At 44.5% G+C, this 26131-nt stretch overlaps 1 protein-coding gene across 2 annotated transcripts in view; it reads right to left on the reverse strand.

Moving 5' to 3' along the window:
• LOC125942620 (uncharacterized) overlaps positions 1 to 26131 on the reverse strand; it is a 66438-nt gene that overhangs the window by 38290 nt on the left and 2017 nt on the right. For both annotated transcript variants that reach the window (XM_049660827.1, XM_049660828.1), the window contains exons 3-4: positions 24593 to 24919; positions 2716 to 3039 (exon numbers count right to left, since the gene is read on the reverse strand). In XM_049660827.1, coding sequence (XP_049516784.1) covers positions 2716 to 3039; positions 24593 to 24919 — 651 coding nt within the window. The remainder of the gene's footprint in view (positions 1 to 2715; positions 3040 to 24592; positions 24920 to 26131) is intronic.

Consider the following 26131-nt stretch of genomic DNA (forward strand, 5'->3'; position numbering starts at 1 on the left):
TCCCGCCCACAACTCTGGAAACCAGGTATTCCGCGAAACGTACTACTTTTATGAAAAAGCTGAAGCTCTCTATTGATGTTGCATGCGTTCTCGATTTCCGCAACATAGGTGTGTCTATATCGGACAACGGAACTGCCACACTGGTTGCCTATGCGCAATGATGCTCACTTAAAACATCCGCGCATCAACGCGGAGCCTTGGAATACTTGGTCCCTTAATATGAAAGTTGGGCAGACCTAGACTCTTTCGCTTTCATTAGGGTTGCGAGATATATAAAAAATGAGGGGCTAAGTTCACAAAGATTTTCTTTTGTTAGTGATAATAACCATTGACCGGCAGCTTTCACTTGTAAGATCTCCAACATCACAATCGATAGAACGCTACTAGGTTAGTCGGTTGGTACATGTTTTGGAAAGAAACAACGTTTTGTGCCGTTTTTAGCGCTGTTTGCTTCCAAAATATCGACTGACTGCCATCTGCTCTCAGGAACACTTCTAGCGTAAGATACAAGGTAGTGATACAAGGCAGTGGTAGTGAAGCTTCCATAGAAGCCCCTACGTTCAAAACATTGCGGTTCATCGACGGTTCATGGGCTTTCTGCCATCTATGTGACGAGGGAACACTCCCCTCTGAAGAAAAAAATAATGTGACGCCATATCCGTTAAAACAGAAGTGCCGTCACTGTTCTCAAAGGCTTGAAATTTGTTTTGGTGGCCTGCCATTAGAGCTGTATATTCAAATGCCCCGCCATTCGACTTGACGGACGTTTCGAGCTTTCAGCGCAGAAAGCAATACTGGAAAAAGTCAACCATACGGGTGTCGAAATCACACCGCTGCACAGAACATACTTTTTTTCGCGGCCGACGAACGCTTGAGGTGTAGAGGGCTGGTCCCATCGTCGGGCGCCAAGCCCGTCGGCCAGCGCAGCCGCACTAAATCAGCTAAGGTAAACAATTACTTGGCGGTCATAACCTATTGCTTTTTAGTGAACAGGTTAAGAAACGATGAAACTACCCGCACCATGAAATTCAGACAAACGGCGACAAGCGAAACACAACGTGTGAGGGGGGCGTCTTGTAAGGGGTGAACTTTACGAGCGCGCCTTTCTGCACACTTCAAGAGCTACATAGCATTGTAAGTGAAGTGACAGCGGTGTCAACGCCCCCTCCTATGGTGGGTGCTGAAAAATGGTATTTATTGATAATGAAAAAAGTCAAATAGAGTTGTCTTTTCTCGCCACGCGTGCATAAAATGGTTTAGGAATTTTATTGTGGTTGCGTGAGCCAAACTTTGTCTCGTGTTATTTAAAAATAATTTCTTCTTTCCGAATATGTGTTCCCTCCTCACATAGTCGCGCTTCAATCGCTGCTCCCATAACCACCCTTGCTCATGTCGGTGACAGTTTGTTTTCAACCACTTTTCGCCCGAAGCTTCACGACCTATTTGGATTGACCTTGTAAGATATTTTAAACGCGAGAACGTTAAGGGCCCCGTGTCGCAGAAAATCCGGTGTCGGCGTCGGCGCCGGGGGCGTAGCCCGGCCACGAAAATCATCCCGAACCACCTCCACCGCCCAGTCCCTCCGCGTGACGCAAGGCGCTAGTCAACGAAATTGAATTTATCAAAGTAATATCCGTCAGAAAATAGTAAAGTAGGACGTAACTACAACTGGCAAACATAATAGCGTCGTATTGTAATTTGAATATACGAGAAAACATAATTCTATTACGAGGAAAGTCGAACACAAACCCTGTTTCCAGCATTTTTAGCATACAACAGCGACGCACCCGGGTAGATTACTTGCTAAAACACCTTCAAGGTGGCGCTCGCGTCCTCGGCAATTCAAACTGGGACTTTGCCTGCCTAATGCGGTTTGGACGCACGCGAGACGCGGGGCAACAGTAAGCAATAATGAAATAATGAAAAAAGGACCCTAGGGCCTTAACATTTTGATATAAGACGAATTATATTGCCCCTGGAAAAATGACTTCCCAGCAATGCATTTGTTTGAAAGTAAAGCCGACATTATGGGGATCGGTGTAAGCTTGGCCTTTGTAAGCTGGCTTTCCCACGTTGTATGTTGCAGGGAAGCCTACTAATAAAGAAAAATGCGATGCGAATGGGGACCGATAACGCTATCGCTTTGCACTCTTAAAGACGAAGCTTAAGCGTCCCCCAGTTTTTGGGGGATGGCATGTCCAGTTTCACCCAGTGAAACACTATAGATTTTTTAAAGTTCCACTACCAGTAACTATAACGAAAAGCTATGCCTGCAGCGTGAATGCTGCGTGCCCACGCTTTGGCAGGCATAATTTTTGCGAACCAGTGAACAAATATTCTTAATTATCTTTTTTCAGTTCACCATCACGGTACATACTTATTTTTGAAACTTTAAGAGAAATATGTATCAAGGGAACTCCATTTTGTTTAATACTTCCACAGTGATATCCATAATGATATTCATCATCAAATCTGACACTGAGTTAGCTAACTTTCCATTCACAGGTGGCTCTCTCGACACAAAGACGAACCCTTGCATGGTGCAGCAAAGGAAAGGAGGAAGGTGTCATTTTTTACCAGCCGAAACCAATAGAGCTGTTGCCAACTCCGACCGGCTGCCAGACTGGCGTGCTTTATGAGCACTACACCAAACAACATAATGAGCTAGGAAGCATGCTTATACCGCACTTTATGTCCCTTGGAGCTTTGACTCACCGAGAGGCACGCTGACGTCGACGTCTAGTGCGGGGCCCGTGCGGTTGCCGTTGGCACTGTCCGTGCCCCGGGCGCTCACGAGAAGACGGTAGTCATGACCACCTGGTAGTGGTATGGTGACGTTTAGCGTGTTCTCCACGGGTGACCAGTCGGCCGGAAGCGGCACGCTAAGCCGTCCACGTGGTCCGCGGTAATCTCTGATTGCCTCCCATTGCACGTGGAAGCCAACCGGGTCGCTGTTCCACGTCGGTGGGCCGACGATGTTGAGCACAACGTTGTGCTGCTGGGCCGAGAGCACGGATACCAAGCTGGGCGCCTCTGGTTCTGCACATAGTGGCGGAAACTTAAGAAGCTTGCTTGAAGTCTTCGACTATGCCGTTCGCTCACGTCTTTGGCAGTGGCAAATTTGCAGTCCTGCATATTACTTGAGCGCAACGTAAAGAGAAGGATGAGGCCCCTACTCACGAAGCTCTTACTTAAGAGACTTTCTTTATAAGCCAGCATTCGGTTCCCGCAAATAAGCCAACGGTGGAATTAGGAAACCATCACTGCGGTAATGACCGGACTCGGGCGGCACTTATTAGTAGTAATAGGAGTAGTAATAGTAGTAATAGTAGTAATATTGTTACGATGCGCGACAAACGGTGTTTATTGAACAGGCCTCAGGGCGAGCCTCCGACGAGCAAGAAGAGTTCTCTTCTTCGTCCTCTCCGCTAACACTCCTCCTCTTCTACTAATGCGGCTACATTTACTGTAATATTCCTCCCCTCCTAGACGAAGCCCGCCGGGCAAGTCAGCTAAGTTCTCGGTGTGAATGGCTTGAGACGAGTGACATGCACAACCTCAGTCTTGGCGGAGCGCCGTCCAGTTGCGGTGAGACGCGCCAGTCGATAATTCACTTCACTGAGTTGGTCAACAATAACGTACGGGCCAGTATAGTTGGCAAGAAGTTTCTGACACAGGCCACGTTTGCGCACCGGACACCATAGCCAGACTAGATCCCCTGGAGAATAGGTGACATCCCGATGGTGCCTGTCGTACCGTGCTTTTGACCGCTCTTGCGAAGCCAGAGTATGTACGCGGGCCAAGCGTCGAGCTTCTTCAGCGAGACACAGAGTCTCGGCGATGGTGAGATCGTCGTGGGTGGAGAAAGAAAATATGGTGTCCAGTGTGTGACGCGGCGGACGAGCGTAGAGTAGGAAAAACGGGCTGTAGCCAGTAGTCTCGTGCTTTGCTGTGTTAAAAGCGTATGTAATGAATGGCAAAATGTCGTCCCAGTATTTATGGTCCGATGCGACGTACATGGACAACATGTTCACCAGTGTGCGGTTGGTACGCTCGGTCAGCCCATTTGTTTGCGGGTAATACGGTGTCGAGTGGCGAAAGCTGGAAGCGCATAATCGAAGAAGCTCTTCCACGACATCTACAGTAAACTGGCGGCCGCGGTCACTGATGATTACTCGAGGAGGGCCGTGACGGAGAATGATCGAATGCAGGAGGAAAAAGGAAACTTGGCTGGCGGTGGCAGATGGCAAAGCAGCTGTCTCGCAGTACCGGGTCAGATGGTCGGCACATACGATGATCCAACGGTTCCCTTTCGATGAGCGGGGAAAGGGACCCATGAGATCAATTCCAACTTGCTCGAAAGGGGAGCTCGGAGGCGTCACTGGTTGTAGGAGACCAGCTGGCGTCGTAGTTAGGTGTTTGTGGGCCTGACACTGAGCGCAACTGGCCACATAGATTTCAGTCGACCGACGCATTCGGGGCCAGTAAAACCGTTCTTGGGCACGATGAAATGTACGCGCTGCTCCGAGATGTCCGGAGGTAGGATCGTTGTGCATAACCTGCAGAATAGAGGAGCGTAGCTTTTCCGGAACTACAAGAAGGAAACGGGCACCAGTGGTTGCGAAATTCCTCTTGTAGAGGAGGCCATCACGAACACAAAATCCATGGCTTGTTGTGGAGTCATGCGCGTTGAAAAGTGGCTCTAAGCTGAAGTCTTCTCGCTGCTCCTTCTCGAAGGTCTCTTTATCAGGGAATGCAGGTGCCAAAGAAGCAATCAAGTGATCAAAGTTATCGGCATCACAAAGAGTGGTGTTTAGCGGCATTCGCGAAAGGCAGTCAGCATCAGCGTGTCGGCGACCACTCTTATATGAAACTGTGAAGTTTTACTCCTGAAGACGTAGAGCCCAGCGCGCGAGTCGACCAGAAGGATCACGAAGATTGACAAGCCAACACAACGAATGATGATCTGTGACGATTGTGAATGGGCGTCCATACACGTACGAGCGAAAACGTTGCACAGCAAAAATGACCGCTAGGCATTCCTGCTCCGTAACGGTGTAATTGCGTTCAGGCTTACTTAACGTACGACTCGCATAAGCAATGACATGCTCGTTCCGGCCGCATCGCTGAACGAGGACTCCCCCGACCCCCACGCCACTCGCATCGGTGTGGATCTCTGTTGGTGCAGCTGGGTCGAAATGCCGAAGGATGGGACCCGTCGTCAGTAAGAACTTCAGTTGACGAAAAGATGCGTCACACTCGTGAGTCCACTCAAAAACGGCGTCCTTATGCAGAAGACAAGTCAGGGGATAGGCGACATCGGCAAAAGCAGGTATAAATCGGCGGAAATAAGAGCAGAGGCCTAGGAAACTACGAAGCTCTTTAACAGACCGAGGAGGCTTAAACGCTTCAACAGCTGCTGTCTTTTGTGGATCAGGCCTGATACCATCCTTGTCTACAAGATGGCCAAGCACCAATGTCTGCCGCTCACCGAAGTGACATTTCTTAGAATTGATTACTAGGCCGGCGTTTTCGATGCAGTCTAAGACGACTTCCAGGCGCCTGTTGTGCTCTTCAAAAGTACTTCCAAAGATGACAACGCCGTCTAGGTAGCACATGCAAATATGCCATTTGAGGCCTCGAAGAATTGTGTCCATAAATCTTTCGAAAGTCGCGGGTGCATTGCAAAGCCTAAACGGCATGACGTTGAACTCAAAAAGGCCATCTGGGGTTATAAAGGCCGTTTTTCTTTATCCGCCGGGTGCATTGGGATTTGCCAGTAACCCGATCGCAAATCTACAGAAGAAAAGTAGGATGCTGAATGAAGGCAATCCAATGCGTCATCAATCCTTGGAAGAGGGTAAACGTCTTTCTTGGTAATGGAATTGAGACGGCGGTAGTCCACACAAAATCTACAAGTATCGTCTTTCTTTTTCACCAGTATAACTGGAGCAGCCCACGGACTAGATGACTCCTGAATTACTCCTTTCTGTAGCATTTCGTGAACCTGTTCGTCGATAATCTGGTGCTCTGACGGTGACACTCTATAGGGTTTCTGTCGAACAGGCTGCGCCGACCCCGTGTTAATTCTGTGCTTGGTTCGAGACGCAGGAATGGACGGCGCGTTATCGCCCTGGGCGAAGTCGAAGATGCTTAAGTGTTTAGTCAGGACGTTCACTAATGTACGGCGTTCGTCCATGCTGATCGACTTGCTGATCATTGGCAGAATCTTCGAGTCCTCCGAACAGATGTCAACTAGTGTATGTGGAGCATCTGTGAGTACGGCGATGGGCGTCGATCTGTGCTCTTTGAAGGAAGCAAGCTTCATGCCAGCAGGTACCACTGCGTTTTCGCCTGAAGGGTTGACAACCCATAATTTGGAGCGCCGCTGAGCAACAGACACAAGACAATGTGGCAGAAAAATGTTCTTCTTCGTGCACGGTAAATACGCCGGCTCTACTGTGGCGTCGAAGGCCCCATGAGTGGTAGTAGCGCAGCCCACCGGCACACACACAGCTGACAAAGCAGGCACGAGAGTGTCCTCACAGGCATGAAATGCGCCATCCTCGTTTGGAGCATCCTGCATGAGCTCGTAAGAAATGTCACCACTCACAAACATCTCCCCTGTTCGGCAATCAACGGTGGCACCGCACATCTGCAGAAAATCAATACCTAATATAACATCATGTGAGGAACGGGGGAGGATTGTGAATTCAGTCGTGAAAACTCTACCACCCAATGACACTTGTGCAGTGCAAAAACCTACAGGCCGCAACGAATCCCCGCTCACGCCACAAAATGTTGCCACTTGGTTCCATTGAAATACCACTTTGCGTCCTAATAACCTTTGGAAAGCGAGACTCATCACAGAGACAACAGCACCGGTGTCCACTAACGCCAATGTAGACACACCATCAACGAGGACTTTCACTTTGTTCTTCAACATAAACACAGGTGGAGGCATATCTTTCAGCAGCGAATCTCCAGCGACCTCTCCTCCATTGGCCGCGCTCTCTAGTTTTCCGGCGGTGGTGATCTTGCACGACGCCGTGGTGAAAGAGACCGGTGCAATCGAAGAACAGGAGGTGGCGTCACGCTACGATCGGAGGCAGGTGAGCGGTTCCGTAAGCTTCCTTGGCAAAAGTTGCTGCTAGAAGGCGATTGCGCCATAGAAGGCCATTGGGCGTTGGGGGCTGGGGCAGCAAGTTGATCGTACGGATACCTTTGGCGTTGAGGACAAAAACGGGATATATGGCCAAGGACGCCGCAGACGAAGCATGTCGGAAGCGGACGGCTTTTGCGGTAGTCTTCAGAGCTGTCAGACACGTCTGCACGCCTAGGACGAATGACTGGGTCGTAACGCGGAGCATTGCCAGTGGTGGGGCGTCCCGAGGAACGTGCGTAGCGAGGGTGAGGTTCAAATCGGGTATCCGAAGAGTAGTGGCCTCTCGATGCCGGTGCGTGTCGGTACTCTGACACATTCGCGACGCTGACAGACGGTTGCCATCCATTCAAAGGTGGTGAAGTCGCCGGGGCTTGCGAAAAGGAGGCATCAGAGACATCAGGCAGGCGACGTGTCGTCTCGGTGTGCCTGTCTAGCTCTTCGCGGACGATCTGTCGTATGGTCGACGCCAAGTCAAATGAAGAGCTCATATCGATGCTGGCCACAGTGGTAACATTGGCCAATCGGCCAAACTTTGGCGTTATTCGGCGCATCTTCAGCGCCTCGAACGTACGGCAGTGCTTCATGACATCAGACACTGAAGCGAGACTGTCCTTGCCGGTCAGGAAATTGTAGACATCCTCTGCTATGCCCTTGAGCAGGTGCCCGACCTTGTCTTCCTCGGACATTCTTGCGTTGGCTTGCTTGCACAATTTCAAGATCTCTTCGATGTAGGCAGTGCAAGTCTCCCCTGGTAGCTGTGCTCTCTGTGCCAGGGTATGCTCTGCGCGTTTCTTTTTTGCGTCCGAGTCGCCAAAGCATTCCTTTAGGTCATGAACGAAACGTTCCCACGTTGTTAATAATTCTTCGTGGTTCTCAAACCACATCAGAGCAGTGTCACTGAGAGCGAAGATAACGTTGGTTAGTTGGTCGGTGGTGTTCCAGCCGTTGGACTTGCTTACCCGTTGGTAATGTCTGAGCCATTCTTCTACATCTTCACCTGCTCTCCCGGCGAAAACCCGAGGTTCTCGGTAGTAGCGCCACGTACCAGCAGGCATTGATCCCGGAGCGACAGGTATCGGTCCCCGAGCGTCTCCTTCGTTGGTCATGTTAACAGGCGCAGGAGGTAGTCCGGCGAGGCGACGACTCCGGCGAAGAATAAATGGCTCCGGGTCCGTCGTTACTTGAAGTACCCAGCACCTTCCACCAAAAACTGTTACGATGCGCGACAAACGGTGTTTATTGAACAGGCCTCAGGGCGAGCCTCCGACGAGCAAGAAGAGTTCTCTTCTTCGTCCTCTCCGCTAACACTCCTCCTCTTCTACTAATGCGGCTACATTTACTGTAATAATATCTTTATTTCTTGCACACATTCACAAGGGGCAGACGCAAAAGTCATTTTTTGTACCTGACAAAGGCTTCTGCACTCGTACGCACATTTCTTACACAAAACACACTTTCCGTATCAAAGAACATGAGCGACAACAAAGTGATGTTTCGCGCGCACAAAACAGCTAATAACAGACATTTCTCATGCGGTCATCAAGGAGGAGAAAAAAACACCACCATGACCTCGCGCCTATGCATGAGAGCAAATCGACGGTTCACAACAACAACAACAACAACAACAACAACAACAACAGGAAAAAGTAATATATTTACAATATAAGTTCTGAACAATATTGTTTAGTGTTGATAAATCGTTTGTTTCTCCAACAATTTTTCAGGTGAAATTTTAAAAAATTCTGCAATAACGCCAAAAGCTAAGTTATATTCGAAATCACCATTTAATGACACTGTGTGGTACTGCATAGTTTGTTTTCCATAATATGTCCTCGGTCGTGGCAATCGTAAATTTCTTCTGGCTAGATAACGCTGTCTGTTTTCTTTGCTTATGTACAGCTTATTGTTACTCAGATCTTTTAGTAGGTCGAATTAATATCTTTGTCTCTCTTTCAACATTAGATGTTTATAATAGACCGTTGATGTGCGTAAAGGGGTCAATACTCTCATGGTTGTTTTCTTAACAACGCTATATTTTCTTCTGTAGCCACAAGCAGTTCATTGCACTTCATTTACTTGCCCTCTGCCATACTAGTTCGCTGTAACAGACTCGAAACGATGGGTGAATTCTAAAATTTTATTTTTACAAATAACATAAAAAACATAGGGATAAGAGAACCAATTCTGTACAGCCATTCGGCCAATAGCGCAAGTTGTTTTCTTAAGTGATCAATGTGGACGTTCCATGTTAATTCTTCGGTGAACCATACGTCAAGGACCTTTTTATGTTTGACTGTATTGATAATGTTCCCGTCAAAATTTATCTTGATATCATGTTTTGAATGTTTAATAACTAGGGACGAAATGTGTCACGTTATTTCGTAGCATTTAAAAGTGCCTGTGGGATCATGGCTCATTTTCGCTTCTTGCGGCTTTTCTACTTCGTGCAGGTTAGTCACACATGTTCCCTGTTCGCTAAGCGTACTAGCAACATATATATTTTGTTATTCCCCTGCTCCCCCCCCCCCGCACTGTGTAGCGCATGTGATGAATATGTTCATGCACTTTGCAAACTATTGTGTTGTGGGGATGCCGAAAGCAACCCGGGTCCTGATGAGTGGCAAGATGAAGTGCTAACGATGTTAAAGGAACTACAGGCTGAGACGAGTAGGCTGTCCCAGGGTCAAGCTGAACTTGCGGCCAATGGTGCAACAGCGCAGAAATCGTTCGAAGAAAAATTTGTTTTAATGAACGCGCGTATATTGAAAGTTGAAGACCAATGTGGAAAAATTGACGATATGAACAAAAGTCTCAGTCTTGCACAAGAGGCAGCAAAATGCATTGAACGCAAAAGCGATGATTTCTGCTCACGCCTTGACGACATAGAAGGCAGGGCTCGTCGTGAAAACCTAATTTTCCATGGTGTTCCGGACAGCAAGGAATCATGGGAACTAAACTGAGAAAAAAATTGTAAGCCTAATAATGCAGCATATTGACCCGAATCTAACCGACGGTATAATTGAACGTGCGCACCGATTGGGTGGTAGCTACCGAGAAAATAGTTGCCGAGCCGTTATAGTCAAGTTTTGTCGTTTTAAGTCCCGCCAATAAGTCCTTTCACAGCGGTTAAACTTTAAATGTAGTAATAGTTACCGGTATCGAATATTTTTCACTATCCGCAAGACTTGCCCGGAAAAAAAAAACTATTTGATTTTGCAAATTCATTGCCCGAGTCGCCAGCCTTCGCGGTTCGGCCTGATATGTTGTATGTAGGTAACACCTGTTACATGTATGACAGCGCAAGTGATAGCGTGCAAATGAGGAAAACACATAAGAATAAACCTCCCGCCTGAAATGATAGTATTGTTCAAGATAGGCCGTCTGATAGTAGCAATGGGCCCGCTACTAGCACTCGCAGCCGCAAAAATAATACGCCTGCTGCTCATTCCGAACATTCTATCAAGTAACAATCAGCAGATGGTAGGGGCAATCATGTTTCTGTACTTTTCAAGCTTGCTGTTATTTTTTACAACGTAAAAAGCGTTATGAAACACCGGATTCGGCTTAAGTCTGTTGTTTCCTCGATGAATGCAAATTTATCCATACTAACCGAGACATCGCTCTACTCAAGTGTGAAAGTTCAGAAATTTGTCAGACTAATGGCACTTATGACGTGTATAGCTGCGATAGGGAAGGTATAGGCAGGGTGGTGGCGTGTTGATAGCCGTATCTCAAACAATTCCTTCCTTTCAAGTAAAAGTTGCGTCCGCTCTAGAAACGGTATGGGTAGGAATGGAAAGTAAACATGCAAAGATTATTCTGGCCGTATGTTATCGCCTTCCTAACAATGCGTCGCCATTAGTCGATGAATTGCGTGACCTTCTCGGCTCTGTCATAACCCGGTACCCTTCATCACCTATTTTTCTTTTTGGCCATCTGAACTTTCCTTACATTAGCTGGCTGACTGGTGTTCCTTTGCTCCACCCCTTTTACATGAAATATCAACATTTCTTGGATTTGTGTAATTGTTTTAACTTGACGCAGGTTGTAACCAAACCTACCAGAATAACTAATGAATCAGCTAATACCTTAGACTTGGTTTTGACAATCCAACCTGACGTCATATCGCCAATTACCTATCTTCCTGGTGTGAGTGACCATTTGTTGCTGCATTTCGATATGACTATGTCATTTTCGCGTGGAACTAAGGAACATAAATATATCCGGGACTATAACAAGGCAATTTTGTCGCTATCAACCGAGAAATGTCTCAGTGCTTGGATACTTTTTGTTCCAACTTTGATAGGCGTAGTGTACAAGAAAACAGTGATTTATTCAGAAACCTAGTCTCTGATCTCACTAAAGCGCATGTTCCCCTTCGACGTGTACGAAGCAACAAAAAGACGCCATGGTATAACAGGAATCTGAAACGTTTGTGTAATAAAAAAGTCACAGGCCTGCGCGGCACACGCAGCACAGTCACAGCGTAAGCTGGTTGAGCGGCGCAAGAGTAGCTCCAATTTCGGCACCACGCACAACAGGGTCTTCGCGGCAAAGTGTCTTCGCCTCGACTTTCACGAGAACGATCTGAACTGTCCGCCCGCCATCGACGGCGAGCTGCGGATTGTAATGCTCTCTGCAGAGCAATCTGCTGAGCCCGATGATGCCTGGTTGTAGCCGCGCACGTATAGCTCTATGATTCGCTTCTTCAGCAGCGGTTCGTGCCTTGCGAACAGACGTCATAACGTGTACCGAAGAGGTACCCAGAATACCTGGCGCACATCTAACATAGGAATAGCGTTGATTGCGCGCCTCGTCTGGATCGCGTCTCGTGGTCTGCGCCTGCGCGCGCGACGGTTGCAGGCACTTTAACTAGATGGTGCCACCATACTGGCGGAGGCTCGGGTCGTCTGCGTCTGCGCGCTTAAAGGGAATATTTCTGCTGCGTGATAGCAAGCACTCAGTGCTTCCAAATTCATCGATGTAATTAAAGATTAGGAATGCCCCCCGGATTGGCTGACGTGGATTGAGCCCCTCGCAACTTTAAAAGAATTTTAAACCTGACATGACAGTGCCAGCCAAAATGTGGCTGGCCGCACAACATGGATGCATCCAACTTTGAAAGAATGTGCACGGCCGCTAGATAAAAAAAAAGGTGCGGCCTGCTGCGTCGGGCGCGTTGCTATGGGAGTGAACGTGACGGCCGTAGTTGCATTGTCGGCCGCTTGGCTGGGCCGAACGGCGTTAGCTGACGGGGTTGAAACCCGTCAGCTTGCACGCTCGACGGCGTTCCAAGCGCCTTCCTGACGCATTTGCTATGCCGATGCCAGACAACAGCCCCCGGCGTGTGGCGCCGCGGCGGATCACACCGTTTTCGATGCACGCGGCAGGCCGCACCTTTTTTTTATCCAGCGGCCGTGGTATGTGTATATGTATAATTATGTACTGTTTTCTTTGGCAAAAATTGTTGCAATTTTTGTCCACAAAGTGAAAGTTCCGGCGATGAAGAGCAAAAAAAAACTTGCGTGGCTAAGTGGTAAAGTATCCGACTCCCACGCAGCGGGCCTGGGTTCAATCCCACTGGCGAGCGGGCCTTTTTTTTTCGCATTTCAGCGATAGCGGTTACGGCCAAATGCCGGCGGCGGCATCATCGGGAACCGAAACGGCTATTGGAATGAGCCCATAAGAGCTTACGCTGTAAAAAAAAAACGTCTTTTCCGCATGGCGCAGTTGCAAAACACTTCAGATCGCTGGGTAGCGTATCACAGTGCAGAAGCGGAGTATAGGGAAGCTGTATATACTGCTAAGAATATTTTGCATTACCATACATTACCTGAAATTTTATCAAGGAAACCAGAGCAATTCTGGAACGTAATCAATGTTAACGAAAGTACTGAACTGTCAATTAACAATGAGTTTGGTGAGCCGCTACCAGCATCTGAATGTGCACTTTAATTTAGCAATATTTTTTCCGCCAATTTCTGGGGAAACACCACTGTGCCTGTGGACACAGTTGTGCGCCGTGAATATTACCCAATACTTCCTATAATCTTTGAATCTGCTGGAATTTTGAATTTGAATAGTTCCTTAATACCATCCTCATCATGTGGTACTGACAACATTACCTCAACGTTTCTCAAACAGACATGTGCGTATTCTTCTCTCTTTTTGCACAAGATCTTTCAGCAGTCTCTTCTTCAAGGAATCTTTCATCTCGATTGGAAAATTTGTAAGATGGTTCCAATACATAAGTCTGGCAATAAACACTGCGCTCTCAACTACCGGCCCATTTCATTAACAAGCATTCTGTGTAAACTTATGGAACGCATATTGTACTCGCATATAGCTAAATTTCTAGAATCTAATTCATTTTTTGCATCGGCTCAACATGGTTTTAGGCCTACATTTCCCTGCGAAATCCAGTTACTTCTGTTCACTCATCATCTGCATACTATACTTGACAAACACTCCAACATAGACAGCATTTTTATGGACTTTGCGAAGGCCTTTGAAAAAGTTTATCACGCCTTACTAATGTTTAAACTCTCTTTACCTAATCTCGAATGTAACATACTGTCTTGGCTCGAATATTTTCTAACAACCCGCCTCCAGTACGTCAAAAATAATGGTCATAACTCACCTGAAATAAATGTAACATCGGCAGTACCCCAGGGTTCCGTTTTAGGCCCAAATTTGTTTTTAATATACAATAACGATTTGCTTAACTGCGTTTCTTCTTCTGGGCATTTTTATGCCGACAACTGTGTACTTTACAGGAAAATACGCAACGATAACGATAAAAATATCTTGCAGACAGGCTTAAATAACATTTCAAGTGGGTGCGATAACTGGCTCATGAATTTAAATCCTAACAAATGCAAACTAATGACTGTTTCTCGGCAGTAGGATAGCTCCTCAACATACGAACTAGGTGACATCGAACTCGACCATGTATCATCATACCGATACTTGGAGGTTACTATTACCTATAACATAACATGGAATACTCATATTATTATGATCAGTAACAGTGCTAACCGCAAATTTAGATACTTACGACGCAATTTCACAAAAGCCCCCCCCCCCTGCCCTTAAAATGCTTCTATACAAAACTCTTGTGCGCTTGAAGTTAGAATACGTCGCTGCAATCAGGAACGCTCATCATGCAAATTTAATTAGATCTCTAGAACTAATTCAGAATAACGCTGCATGTTTCATTCTTTCTAATTACCATCGTACAACAAGTATAACATCATTAAAACAAGCTCTATCACTGCCATTTCTGTCACTGCGTCGTTAGCACTTCCGCCTTTGCCTCTTTCATAAGGTCTTCCATCATTCATCACTACGTACCGAGCTTATCACGCCAACCACTTATCGCTCTTCAGGGATTGACCATAAACACAAAGGTAAAGGCATTTTTTTAAAAACAAACACATTTTATTTTTCCTTCATACCCCACACATCAAACGATTGGAACCCACTACCTGACGACATTGTTTCCATTTCTGATCATTCTCTTTTTTTCCATTCTTTATTGGCGCACCTGTAATGTGATAGCACTGCTTAATCGTCTCATGTATCTCTCCTCCCCCTCCTTTCTTTTTTTTTTACATGTGTCGTGATGCCTGCAATTTCTTTTGCTTTTTCACGTTTTTTCCTCTCATGTTTTCTTTCCTCCCTTTCCCAAATTTCTGTTACGTTCATATTTTGCCACTAGTATTGTATAACTTGCTGTGTTTATTTCTGTTCAGTTCAGTCATATTTGTTTTAGTACCATTCTGTTATATTTCATTTCACTTTTACAATTCGTCGCTAATACTGTGTAACGCTGCACGTTTCATTCGGTTCTGTTCGTTATTTATATGTTACCCACTCACCTCTGCAATGCCTCGGCGATTGTGGGTATCGAAAATAATATAAATAAATCAAGTGTAGTTGGTTGTGTTTCAGCCAGTTTGAGAGTGATGTCATATACTCCTTTACATTTCTTTCGGGTGTTTTTAAGTGTTCTCATGTAAAGAATACATTAGTGTCATCTGCATACATAATAAGATGAGAGGAGGTGGGTATAGAGACACTATTATTCCCGTAAAGTAGTTAGAGTGAAGGACTCAATATGAAACCTTTGGTAACTCCGTGACTAAATTGAAGCTATCTTGATGTAGAAGTTTTAATTTGCTTTAGGTATACTGGTTGTGCACGTTATTTTCAAAAAGCTCAAGGGCAACTCCGGGTATGGCGTATCGTGACAGTTTCTGCAATAATATGTCATAATGTATGGAATAAAATCTTCTCTTATGTCTAAAAATAAACCCAGTTTAAATTTCTTATTTTCCATGTTTTCAATGATGTTATCTTTGAGTAGATTATGTTTACTGTAAAGTTCAGTAGGTTATTTTTCCTGAAAGTCATTTATTTTCTGTAAAAAATGTATATTAAAAAATAACAACCTAGTTGTCACGAATAACACCTTAAAAATCTTACACAATGTTGTGAGTTCTGATATTGGTCTAAAATTTTACAAGTTGTTCATTCCACCGCCTCTATAAATCGGACTTGCCCATGCAACTTTTAATGAGAAGATATGCCTGTTGCCTATCTTAGCTATCATAGCAGTGTTAGTGGAAAGCATAAATATAGAAGTCTGCAGCGCTGTGGCTTTCATAAAACAAGAGTTTTGTTCGCTTCCCGAGCAAATTATGTATGGGCCGGCATAGACGAAATGACGGTGCTTGGTATTTGCTAGGTCTTCACCGCGCTCTACAACGTTTCCTTAACGTATTTCCATGATACCGCATCTCGTCTTCTGTCTTCCAGGAATGGCAGGAACCATTTCCTAGTCATTTAGCTTTCATTAAAGGATAAAATAATATCTGCGCGTTGCGATATTTTTTTGTACTCTGTGCATGCCTCGGAATCTTACAGCTGCAAACAATTAACGAGACTGCCGTTTTACTTTATTTTAATGCGGGATTGAGTTACCCAGGGTTTATATCAGTTTTTCTTGCAAAAGGAAGCTTGTTCTTTAAGAAACGCCACGTACCATTCGCAAAATAAATTCAAAAAGACATTGTAATCCTCATCTGCTTCTTTTCTTTTGTTGTTGGTATGCATAACTTCATTTTCATGCTTCCACCAGGTGAAAGAATAAGCCCTTAGTTTCGTTACGTCGGAAGAACATCAATGCAGTCTATTTTATTGCGATGGCCAGTTCGTTAACTGCGGCCGTGGTAGTGGTTCCTACCTATGTGTTTGGCAAAATAGTTTGACGAAGGAGAATACGAAGACAACCTGTCCTGTTCCTTGACATTGCTTGCCATGTACCGTTTGGATTTAAGAACAGTAAAATAACAGCACAAAGCCACACTGAAGGAGACCATTCACTTGATACTATACACGATGTATAGTTAGTTTCATCACGTGAAATATGGCATGGTAGGACTAGAAGAGAAACTTGGACGAGTTGGTGGAATTTATGTTTAGGAAAATAACAGCGCTGGATACACAATGGCATAGGCAAAGAAGATAGTGTCATGGTCTTTGCCTGTGTCCTTGTCTACCCAGCACTTTTATTTTCAGATGTACTGGTTTCCGACAACGATTATTACTTTTCCTCTTCGGGAAAAGAAGACGGTCCCAAATTGGATCTTTCATGCAATAATCCATGTTGTGTACACCCGCAAGCGACGGTGATTATTGCTCTCGTGGGTTCTCAACACAAGCCCGAGGCTTAAATCATGACATAACATGCACTGAGGGTAAGCGCCGTGCGCTTATGTACGTATCGAGGTAATAAATGTATGAAGGATGTTTTTCTACCAATGCATGGAAGAGATGGTAGCTTATGTCTGAGGGTGTCTACACGTCGGGAGGTGTCGAGGGACTCGCACACACAAAAGCGAGAAGCAGTGAGACCTACCTGGGGGTCTGCAAGATGGCTCCACCTGAGAGTACACGGAGTCTCTTCGTACAATAAAGTTTATTGATCATCATCATTCATCTGAACTGTGCTGTACACTTGCGGAATCAGTCTGCAACGGGCACGCATGCGGAACGCTCAGACAGGAGCGCTCACTAAGCTTTTCTCGTAACAAAACGCGAACACCGCGAGCATTTACCACTTACAATGTGTGTAGAACTAAGATGAGACGGAGTGCGCCGTGCCCTTAATAGCCATGAATTGGGGCCCAAAAGGACGGTATACCCGGTTCGCATCTTGTGCGATAGAAAGGCTTTTCGGGCAATTGTCCTGACTAAGCAAGCCATTTAATTGTAGGACTAGAAGAGAAACTTGGGCGAGTTGGTGGGAATTTATGTTTAGGAAAATAACAGCGCTGGATACACAATGACACAGGCAAAGAAGACAGTGTCATGGTCTTTGCCTGTGTCCTTGTCTACCCAGTACTTTTATTTTCAGATGTACTGGTTTCCGACAACGATTATTACTTTTCCTCTTCGGGAAAAGAAGACGGTCCCAAATTGGATCTTTCATGCAATAATCCATGTTGTGTACACCCGCAAGCGACGGTGATTATTGCTCTCGTGGGTTCTCAACACAAGCCCGAGGCTTAAATCATGACATAACATGCACTGAGGGTAAGTGCCGTGCGCGTATGTACGTATCGAGGTAATAAATGTATGAAGGATGTTTTTCTACCAATGCATGGAAGAGATGGTAGCTTATGTCTGAGGGTGTCTACACGTCGGGAGGTGTCGAGGGACTCGCACACACAAAAGCGAGAAGCAGTGAGACCTACTTGGGGCTCTACAAGATGGCTCCACCTGAGAGTACACGGAGTCTCTTCGTACAATAAAGTTTATTGATCATCATCATTCATCTGAACTGTGCTGTACACTTGCGGAATCAGTCTGCAACGGGCACGCATGCGGAACGCTCAGACAGGAGCGCTCACTAAGCTTTTCTCGTAACAAAACGCGAACACCGCGAGCATTTACCACTTACAATGTGTGTAGAACTAAGATGAGACGGAGTGCGCCGTGCCCTTAATAGCCATGAATTGGGGCCCAAAAGGACGGTATACCCGGTTCGCATCTTGTGCGATAGAAAGGCTTTTCGGGCAATTGTCCTGACTAAGCAAGCCATTTAATTGTAGGACTAGAAGAGAAACTTGGGCGAGTTGGTGGGAATTTATGTTTAGGAAAATAACAGCGCTGAATACACAATGACACAGGCAAAGAAGACAGTGTCATGGTCTTTGCCTGTGTCCGTGTCTACCCAGCACTTTTATTTTCCTAAATATTAATTGTAGGACTTTTAAAAGAGAGCGGATGGCAACAGCCAACCGTTTCTGTCAAAAGTTATTCGTTATTCAGGAGTATAATTTTATTAGGTGTGATCCATATTTAACAAGTATGGCTTTTTGGGCTAGTTGGTTAGATACATCAGAGGGGGTCATAGCGCTAGAAGACACGGACAAGAACGAGAGAACAGGACGAGTGCTACCTTTCAACTGAGTGTTTATTTCGAGAAACAACCGTATTGTAGGCCCGCATACATAAAGGCCCGATCATCGCACATGAAAAGCGGCCGCATCCAGGAACGCAAATTCATTTGTAGTCAGAGAAACTGAAGGGGAGCTGATGCAGCTATCACCGGCCCTCGCTTTCAGAGTGGCTTCAACAACCTCTTGTGTACCTTTATCTACATTTCTATAGAAAACAGAACACTTCTTGAACAAGGGTTTGCACCCACAATCACTGCAATGCACAGAAACATGACCATCTAGGTAACGGTTCAATTTTTGTTAGTGTTCTCTTAACCTACCATTCAGGCACCTCCCAGACTGCCCAATGTCAACTTTCCCGCACGATAACGCAAGGCGATACACAACATTCTTTACGCACGGCACAAGAGGTGGCTGATGATTCTTTTTACAACCTGCGCGTTTCTTGGCGAACGGATTTGTGGCGCTGCATAAACTAAGCAATTTCTGAGGAGAGGAAAGTATTACATCTACTTTAACCTTTCGTCATAGCTTCTTTAGAGCTTGTGATACGTTATGCAAATACGGCACAACAACCTTTTTCATGTTGTCACTACTGCTCATGTGCGTGCCATTCTGTTTCTTTAACTTCTTTACCGCATTTTCTGCTACTCATACAAGTACATGGTCGGGGTATCCTGCGTCCGATGACGTTCTTTTTGTATGTCAAAGCTTCTAGACATTTTATGGGGGCATGACTTGCGGGATGCGATCTCAAGACACAGATTAGCGATTGCTCGTTTCACCAGCTTAGAATGTGATGAATGATGCGGAAGCAGCATCTTATTGTCACGAGGATGATATTCCCAACAAATATGATTATCGAACAGAAAAATTATTAAGTCTAAAAACTGCATAGAATTATTGACCGGTAGTTCATGTGCTATCTTCAGACTGTCAAGAGCTCGAGAAAAAATGTTAAATACATCATTTACAGATTGAGTGGAATCAAATAGGACTAAGTAATCGTCCACGTATCTAAGAATGTTGGTGATGTTCACCGCTGACATACAAGTTTCTATAACTTTGTCATAATGAGCCAAGAATATGTCACGGAGTATGGGTGCCAGACACAACCCAATGCAAACCCCTGTCTTTTGAAGGTAGATGTGTCCATCGCATTCAACGTAGTATTATTGCAAATAAAACGTAAGACGTTTTAAGAACCCACTAGCTGATATGCCTGTCTTAGTCTGAAATCCAATCACTCCAAAATGATCAATGCATTCTTCAACGCATGCCAAAAGGGGGCTTTAGGGCATGGAGTAATACAAGTCCTTCATGTCGATAGAACAGGCTGAAATGCGGTTCGATCATCGAGTTGCACCATGCGCAATGAAGCTTGAAAAAAACTGACGAGTGCTTTCTGCCAAATACCTCTCTTTGACACTATCACTCTAAAAGGCCATTCCGGATTGTGAGTTTTCACAGAAAACATTACTTTCAAGTGAAGGTCCTCACTTTTCTCCAAGCACTTCCCTAGCCGAGCTAGGTTTAGGCGAGAGCACAACTTTTTCCCTCGAGCGTTTACTTTCTTCACTGACACCTCATCACATCTATTCATTACAGAAGTTACCGCTTTAAAAGCTTTTGATGCAAACTTACCCTCCAATCTGATAGCGAGGGCCGGTGGTAGCTGCATCAGCTCCCGTTCCGTTGCTCTGACTACAAATGAATTTGCATTCCTGGATGCGGCCAGTTTTCATGTGCGATGATTGGGCCTTTTCTGTATGCGGGTCTACAAATACGGTTGTTTCTCGAAATAAACACTCAGTTGAAAGTTAGCGCTCTTCCGGTTCTCTCATTCTTGTCCGTGTCTTCTAGCGCTATGACCACCTGTGATCCATATTTAAGCCCTTTGGCTTTTTTGTTTTCCACAATGTCAATACGAAAAGAATATCACTGAATGTTAAAATGGAGCCCCTGATTCATTTAGCAGAAACACGGTTCGCACCTTAATGCATGCCATGAATGACGTTTGTTAAGACTGTTCTATAGACTGCTGATGCTAACATCTATCGGCACTAACATATATCGCACATGTGACCAACATAGGGTTAACACAGAAGTCCAATAAGAAGCTATTTAACGCACATAGAGCGATGGAACGAAAAATGATAAGCGTAACGTCAACCCCACAAAGCCCGAATGCCATTCCACATCAAGGAAAAAAAAAACCAGCGTGTGCACATTTATTTACGGCTATAGGTGGGTATATTGGTACAAAGAAAACAATGAAACAATAATTGCGTACACAGTAATTAGTGCGGTAATTAATTACTTAGTAATTTATTTGCAGAACTATCCACAGCTTAGAACTCCCTCCGGTATATCAAAAACACGTGTATGGGCCCTGCATAGGGTTTCCATTGCTTAAATCAGAGTTTTAGGTGCCAAAATCAGCGTATCAAAAATGATACATTGGGCTTTGTGGAGTTAAGGAAAATACAACGGTGTGGATTAGAGAGCAAACGGGGGTATTCTGATTAACATCAAAAGCAAGCTTTAGCTCGGGGCCAACACCTATGTATTTATTTCCCTATTCAAATGCATGTAAAACGTACAAATGCCTGTGTGAGACAACCACTGCATTGATTTGAATAAAATTTGTTGCATTTGAAACAAAAAGATATATTCTAGTGACTCCAGGCTGCAAAATTGTGATTTAGGGCTTGCAATGCTGAACAGCAACTCCGGTAAACTAGCAAGTAAAAAGAAATGAAGCACGATGTTTACTAATGCATAACTCCGCACTAAAAACAGATATCACAATTCCGTAAATTGCGTCTCTTAGAGCAGCTGAAATGGACAAATTTTAAGATAAATTTACCACTTACCCGAAATCGTTACGGTTTAGGGGGGCTTTGCAAATACTTTACCCACAAATTAGAGGCATATTTCCAAACGGCGTATAACAAATCAATTTTGTCTGCTTAAGACTTAATATATATCAGGCGGAGTCTAGAAATTCGTAACATCGCTTTTTATTGCTGAGTTGCAGATATGGGGAAGCGGGATACACGAGTAGTTTTTTTAATTAGCAATTTACGTCGCTAAAAAAATTGGGCGGCCTATAGAAATAATCCGCCTGCTGCGGACACTAGATTTCTTTCTTATCAATTAATTGCAGTGGTAGCCAAAAAAGCATTGCTCCGTACACATAAATTATGATGACAATAATGATGACGTCAGCTTGCTTCATGTTAACCCTTTCCCACATGGTGTATTTATACGAGGTGCATAGAACAACGTTTTTTAGCATTACAGAATCGAAATGAAAGACAATCATGCATAATAATCCAGAATGCATGTCCTCTCTGTCAATGAAATACATAGCGACCTCCGCATTGGAAATATTGTTTGAGTTAATTTGCCTTAAATAATGTATGGCGGCTGCTCGTCACACAACGTGCAAAAAGCTTCTAAATAAACCGGTTATTTCCTGAATTTATAGACGTCAAGTCAACGCACAAAAATACCAGGCTGCTTATTTCCTCTTCATTTGCCTACTGCCATGTTTAGACCGAGAAATACATTGAGGTAGTTTTGCGAGGCAAGAATTAACGGCTGCATCATACATGATGCAGCATGCAGATTTAGGTTCTTTTGTGGAAGACAGTCGAGACATGTTCCCTCGCGACAGAAAGAATTGGTCGGGGAAGCTTATTGTTTGCTAGAGCTATACTTTTTCTTAAAACCATTACTGGTGCACAATATGTATGAAAATAAAAAAAATGTCAGTATTGTTTACTAATTACATGAGCTAATAACAATAGAAGCAAAACATTTAAGTCTCGGAAGAAGAGGGAGATGGTTTTCTTTTGGCTGTGCAAAGACGCAAAACGAAGGTCTACAAGTGATCCGGCCTAGATAGGGAAGGTATAAATCAGTCGATCAAAGATCATGTTATCAAATTTTAATGAAACTTTACTAGCTGCAGCTGTGAGAAATACGCTACACCATACACCAGCAGTGTGTCAAGTTTTTTCAATCGTTGTAATATTTTTGCAAGTTTTATGCAATTCAAATGTCTTTGTGCATGGTCAAAAACTATACCAGTAAATTCTTGACGTGTCATATTTGATGCGCAACAATTCTCGCTCTGAAATTTGCAACAAACCGTTTCTTTAAAAAAATGAGGTTAGTTTAATCATATCTGGCCTAAAGAAAGGATTGTCTAATTTTTCCACCCAAAATACAAATTTATGCACCCGGGCCAGCCAGCCAATTGTGACGTTAGACATACTACTAGTGAAGGCCACCGGCCAATAGCAAAGCGCATGTAGGAGCAAAAGACTTTAACAATTTGTACCCCAATTTTTTAGCAATGGCGAAGAAGAGAAAATAGCACCCTTTTTTTAGCAATGTTTTATTAGCAGCCGTGAACATGTGTAAGCGTAAAATCATTGCAGATTATTTATTAAAATACACAGTATTTGATATTGGGGTTGAGAATATTACTTCGGTGAGCATGTTGCAGTACAAGAGTTGAGGCGGTTTCTGGGAGGAGTGTCTGCTCCATCACAGACGGCCTTGTTCAGAAGCATCCGCGGCATATGCAGGACACATATTACAAATACCACCAGACAACTCGTTAAAATATTCGCCCAACGCCCTACCTTACTAAAGAATATTAACAAGACGCTGCCTGCCTATAAAGAAGTCATTGACACCTAAACGCAGGTCGCCGCAAATCCAAACTCCCTCTTCCAATGTTGATGTGAACACTACGGGAGCCCGAGGGCGCCAGCTCCTTCATGAGGCTTGTCAAATCTGAATTAAAAGCACCGCTCATGGAGAACAATTTTACTCATTTCAAACAATGGTTAGCCTGGTGGCAGGAAGCGCGGAACCGAGAAATTAGATCCCGCAGGTGAGGCGATGCTGAATTACGAAGACTCGGTTACTATTGCTTACGACTGACGTTCGGCATTCTTTCTGCAGGTAGCGCATCGCACGAGCAATTGCCGACCTAATGAAGATCGCTTCACTCGTCTTACAGCCAACTGCGCGAATAAAGGACCCTGAAGAACGGGAACGTGCTAATCTATTTTTCTTTTTAGGCAAACGACACGCGTGGAACCTCTATCATAAAAACACGGAAATGAAACAAAACATTAGTAAGTCTACACAACCCCGAGTATTTTTAAAAATCTTGAGTATTCAAGGCTGTTCTCAGCATGAAATATACACGTTAAAATATTACGTTTTGAAAAAACAAACCTAGGCCTGCATCTTACTCCGGATAACATCAAGTCGGGTTTGCTCTGAATGAGACTATGGTGAATCAGAACTTGCTCCCCGTTGACGAGTCTCATCAGTTCTGCACTCATCTAACGTGAATGATAGGGAGAGAGAAACAAATAAAATGCAAAAGGCGGAGGGTTAACCAGGAGATAAATATTCCAGTTTGCTACTCTGCACTGGGTAAGGGGTAAGGGAAGAAATTAACCAAGAAACACAGAAGGACAGAAATAAACATGAATGAACAATGCCTCTGGAGGAAGAATATTGCCCTGGTGGGACTGGCAACGATCTTCAGAGTATTGCCAAGGACAGTCTTGCTGCGATCTACCTATGGCCTTTGTCGAAGCAGATGAATAAAAGACTTCAGATATAAAGCGCACTTATTCAAACTCGTAGTCAAGGGGAACACTTTTTTTAAATTTTAACTGTCAGATACCCTTTTGAAACTTCGTATCATTTTTTTTGCCAGGACGAATCTTAACTGCAGGAAAAATGCTGACAAAAGGAGCCGCCTAATTTTTCTGCAAATATAATCAACACGAAGCACTGGCTAATTTGCGTGTAGAGCACTACGTTGCTCCAGCCATTTCGGAGTTCATGCTTTATCGTGCACCGTTTGCGAGCCTCTTTAGGTTCCACAGTGGCAATATTTTTGTTATGTCGACACACTCACCAGCAGATAGTGTCCAGGCGCTCACGGAAGCTGCTCTTCCAATCTTGTACGACGTTTGGGGCTTGCCACTCTCTGTGTAATACGGCCTGAGAATGAAAGTGTATTGTGTCCATGGCTTCAGCGACGGGGCATGGTACGAATGCAGACGTCCGGATATAGTGTTGTGGAATAAGTGGGGCTCCGACTTTCCTGTCAGAAAGTAGCCGGCCAATTTCAGCGAGTGGTTGGAGAAGCGCGTTGTAGCCTTCGACCAGGAGAGCTGCGCGGACGTGCTTGTTATGTCACGGATCTGGAACACGACCTCGTTATCCAAGAAAGGCGTAGGGGCTGAAAGAGAGCCATGCGGTGAGTTAGTGGCCTGCTTAAGCTCGACGAGCAAATGTTGGATCTTGTGGGGCTACTCTGAAAAGTAACCGCCAACAGATTGGATTTCTGACACAGATTTGTGGGACATTTAAATTTTATGATCATCGAAGACAAATTATTGAAAAAAAATTGCAGGGTGCTGTAATATCAGTGTCGACATGCACAAGATGACTCCTTCAACTGTTAGCTCCATCTAAGTGTTGCGATGAGTTACGAAAGCTTTGTACTACGAGGGAAGAGCATCACGAACTCACAATAGGATCGTGCATGCGTATAGAGGCGATTAATGACTGAAATGCTTACGCATACAAACACGGTCGGACGTCAACTCGATATGCACCGAGATCCTCAGCAGAGCAACCACTGATAATGTGGGTCGCCCTGATGATATTATTTACCAAAATTGAAGCATTTCCTAGAATTTACCAGGCCAGAAAATTTGCTATCAGAGACATATACCCACGTCTTGTCTTGAACGAAGCTGAAAACTGTCGCGTTCGCAATGCTTCCAGAGTGCTGGCTAGCGCGCAGAAGATAATTCTGTTCAGACATTAGAACAGAACACTTAACCATGTGCTGCCCAAACACACTTCCACATCAAGGAAGCATAGAACAACATGTTTACTTTTATTTATCACCATGGAGAGCACATTAGTGCAAACAATGTTTAAATTTTATGAGGTAATTAAGTGTTAATTAAGAGTAAGCTAATGAGTAAACTGAAAAGTCACTCCAGCGTATCAAAAACACTACAGGCTATGCGTTAGTGTCATGCTTAAATATTTCTGAAGTATCAAACTAGGCGTAGCATAAGTTGTACGTTGGGAATTACAGAGTTAAATTGCTCTTAAAGCAAATAATATTTATATCTGAAATTTTCTGTTCTGCTGCATCTTGAATAAACTTCGTGTTCATGTGTCCTTGCTCTGCGTGATCATCGAGATTTGGAACCGTTAAAAGCGGTTTTGCGTGGCGGGGTGTTCATAGAGGCGAGGACGTCGGAAAAGCTGTACGCGTCTTTGCTAAAGCACAAAGGACTTTTTTTAATTCAGAAAAGATAAAAAAGTTGCCAGACGCCGTTGCGAAGATTGATGCCATATTGAAGATTTTAAAATTTGACTAAAATTTTACTACTTGCTAGCCCCTATTTCATATAGTATACATCTATCAGTC

Source organism: Dermacentor silvarum, chromosome 1, assembly GCF_013339745.2.
Source record: "Dermacentor silvarum isolate Dsil-2018 chromosome 1, BIME_Dsil_1.4, whole genome shotgun sequence".
In the NCBI taxonomy this organism is placed as follows: domain Eukaryota; kingdom Metazoa; phylum Arthropoda; class Arachnida; order Ixodida; family Ixodidae; genus Dermacentor; species Dermacentor silvarum.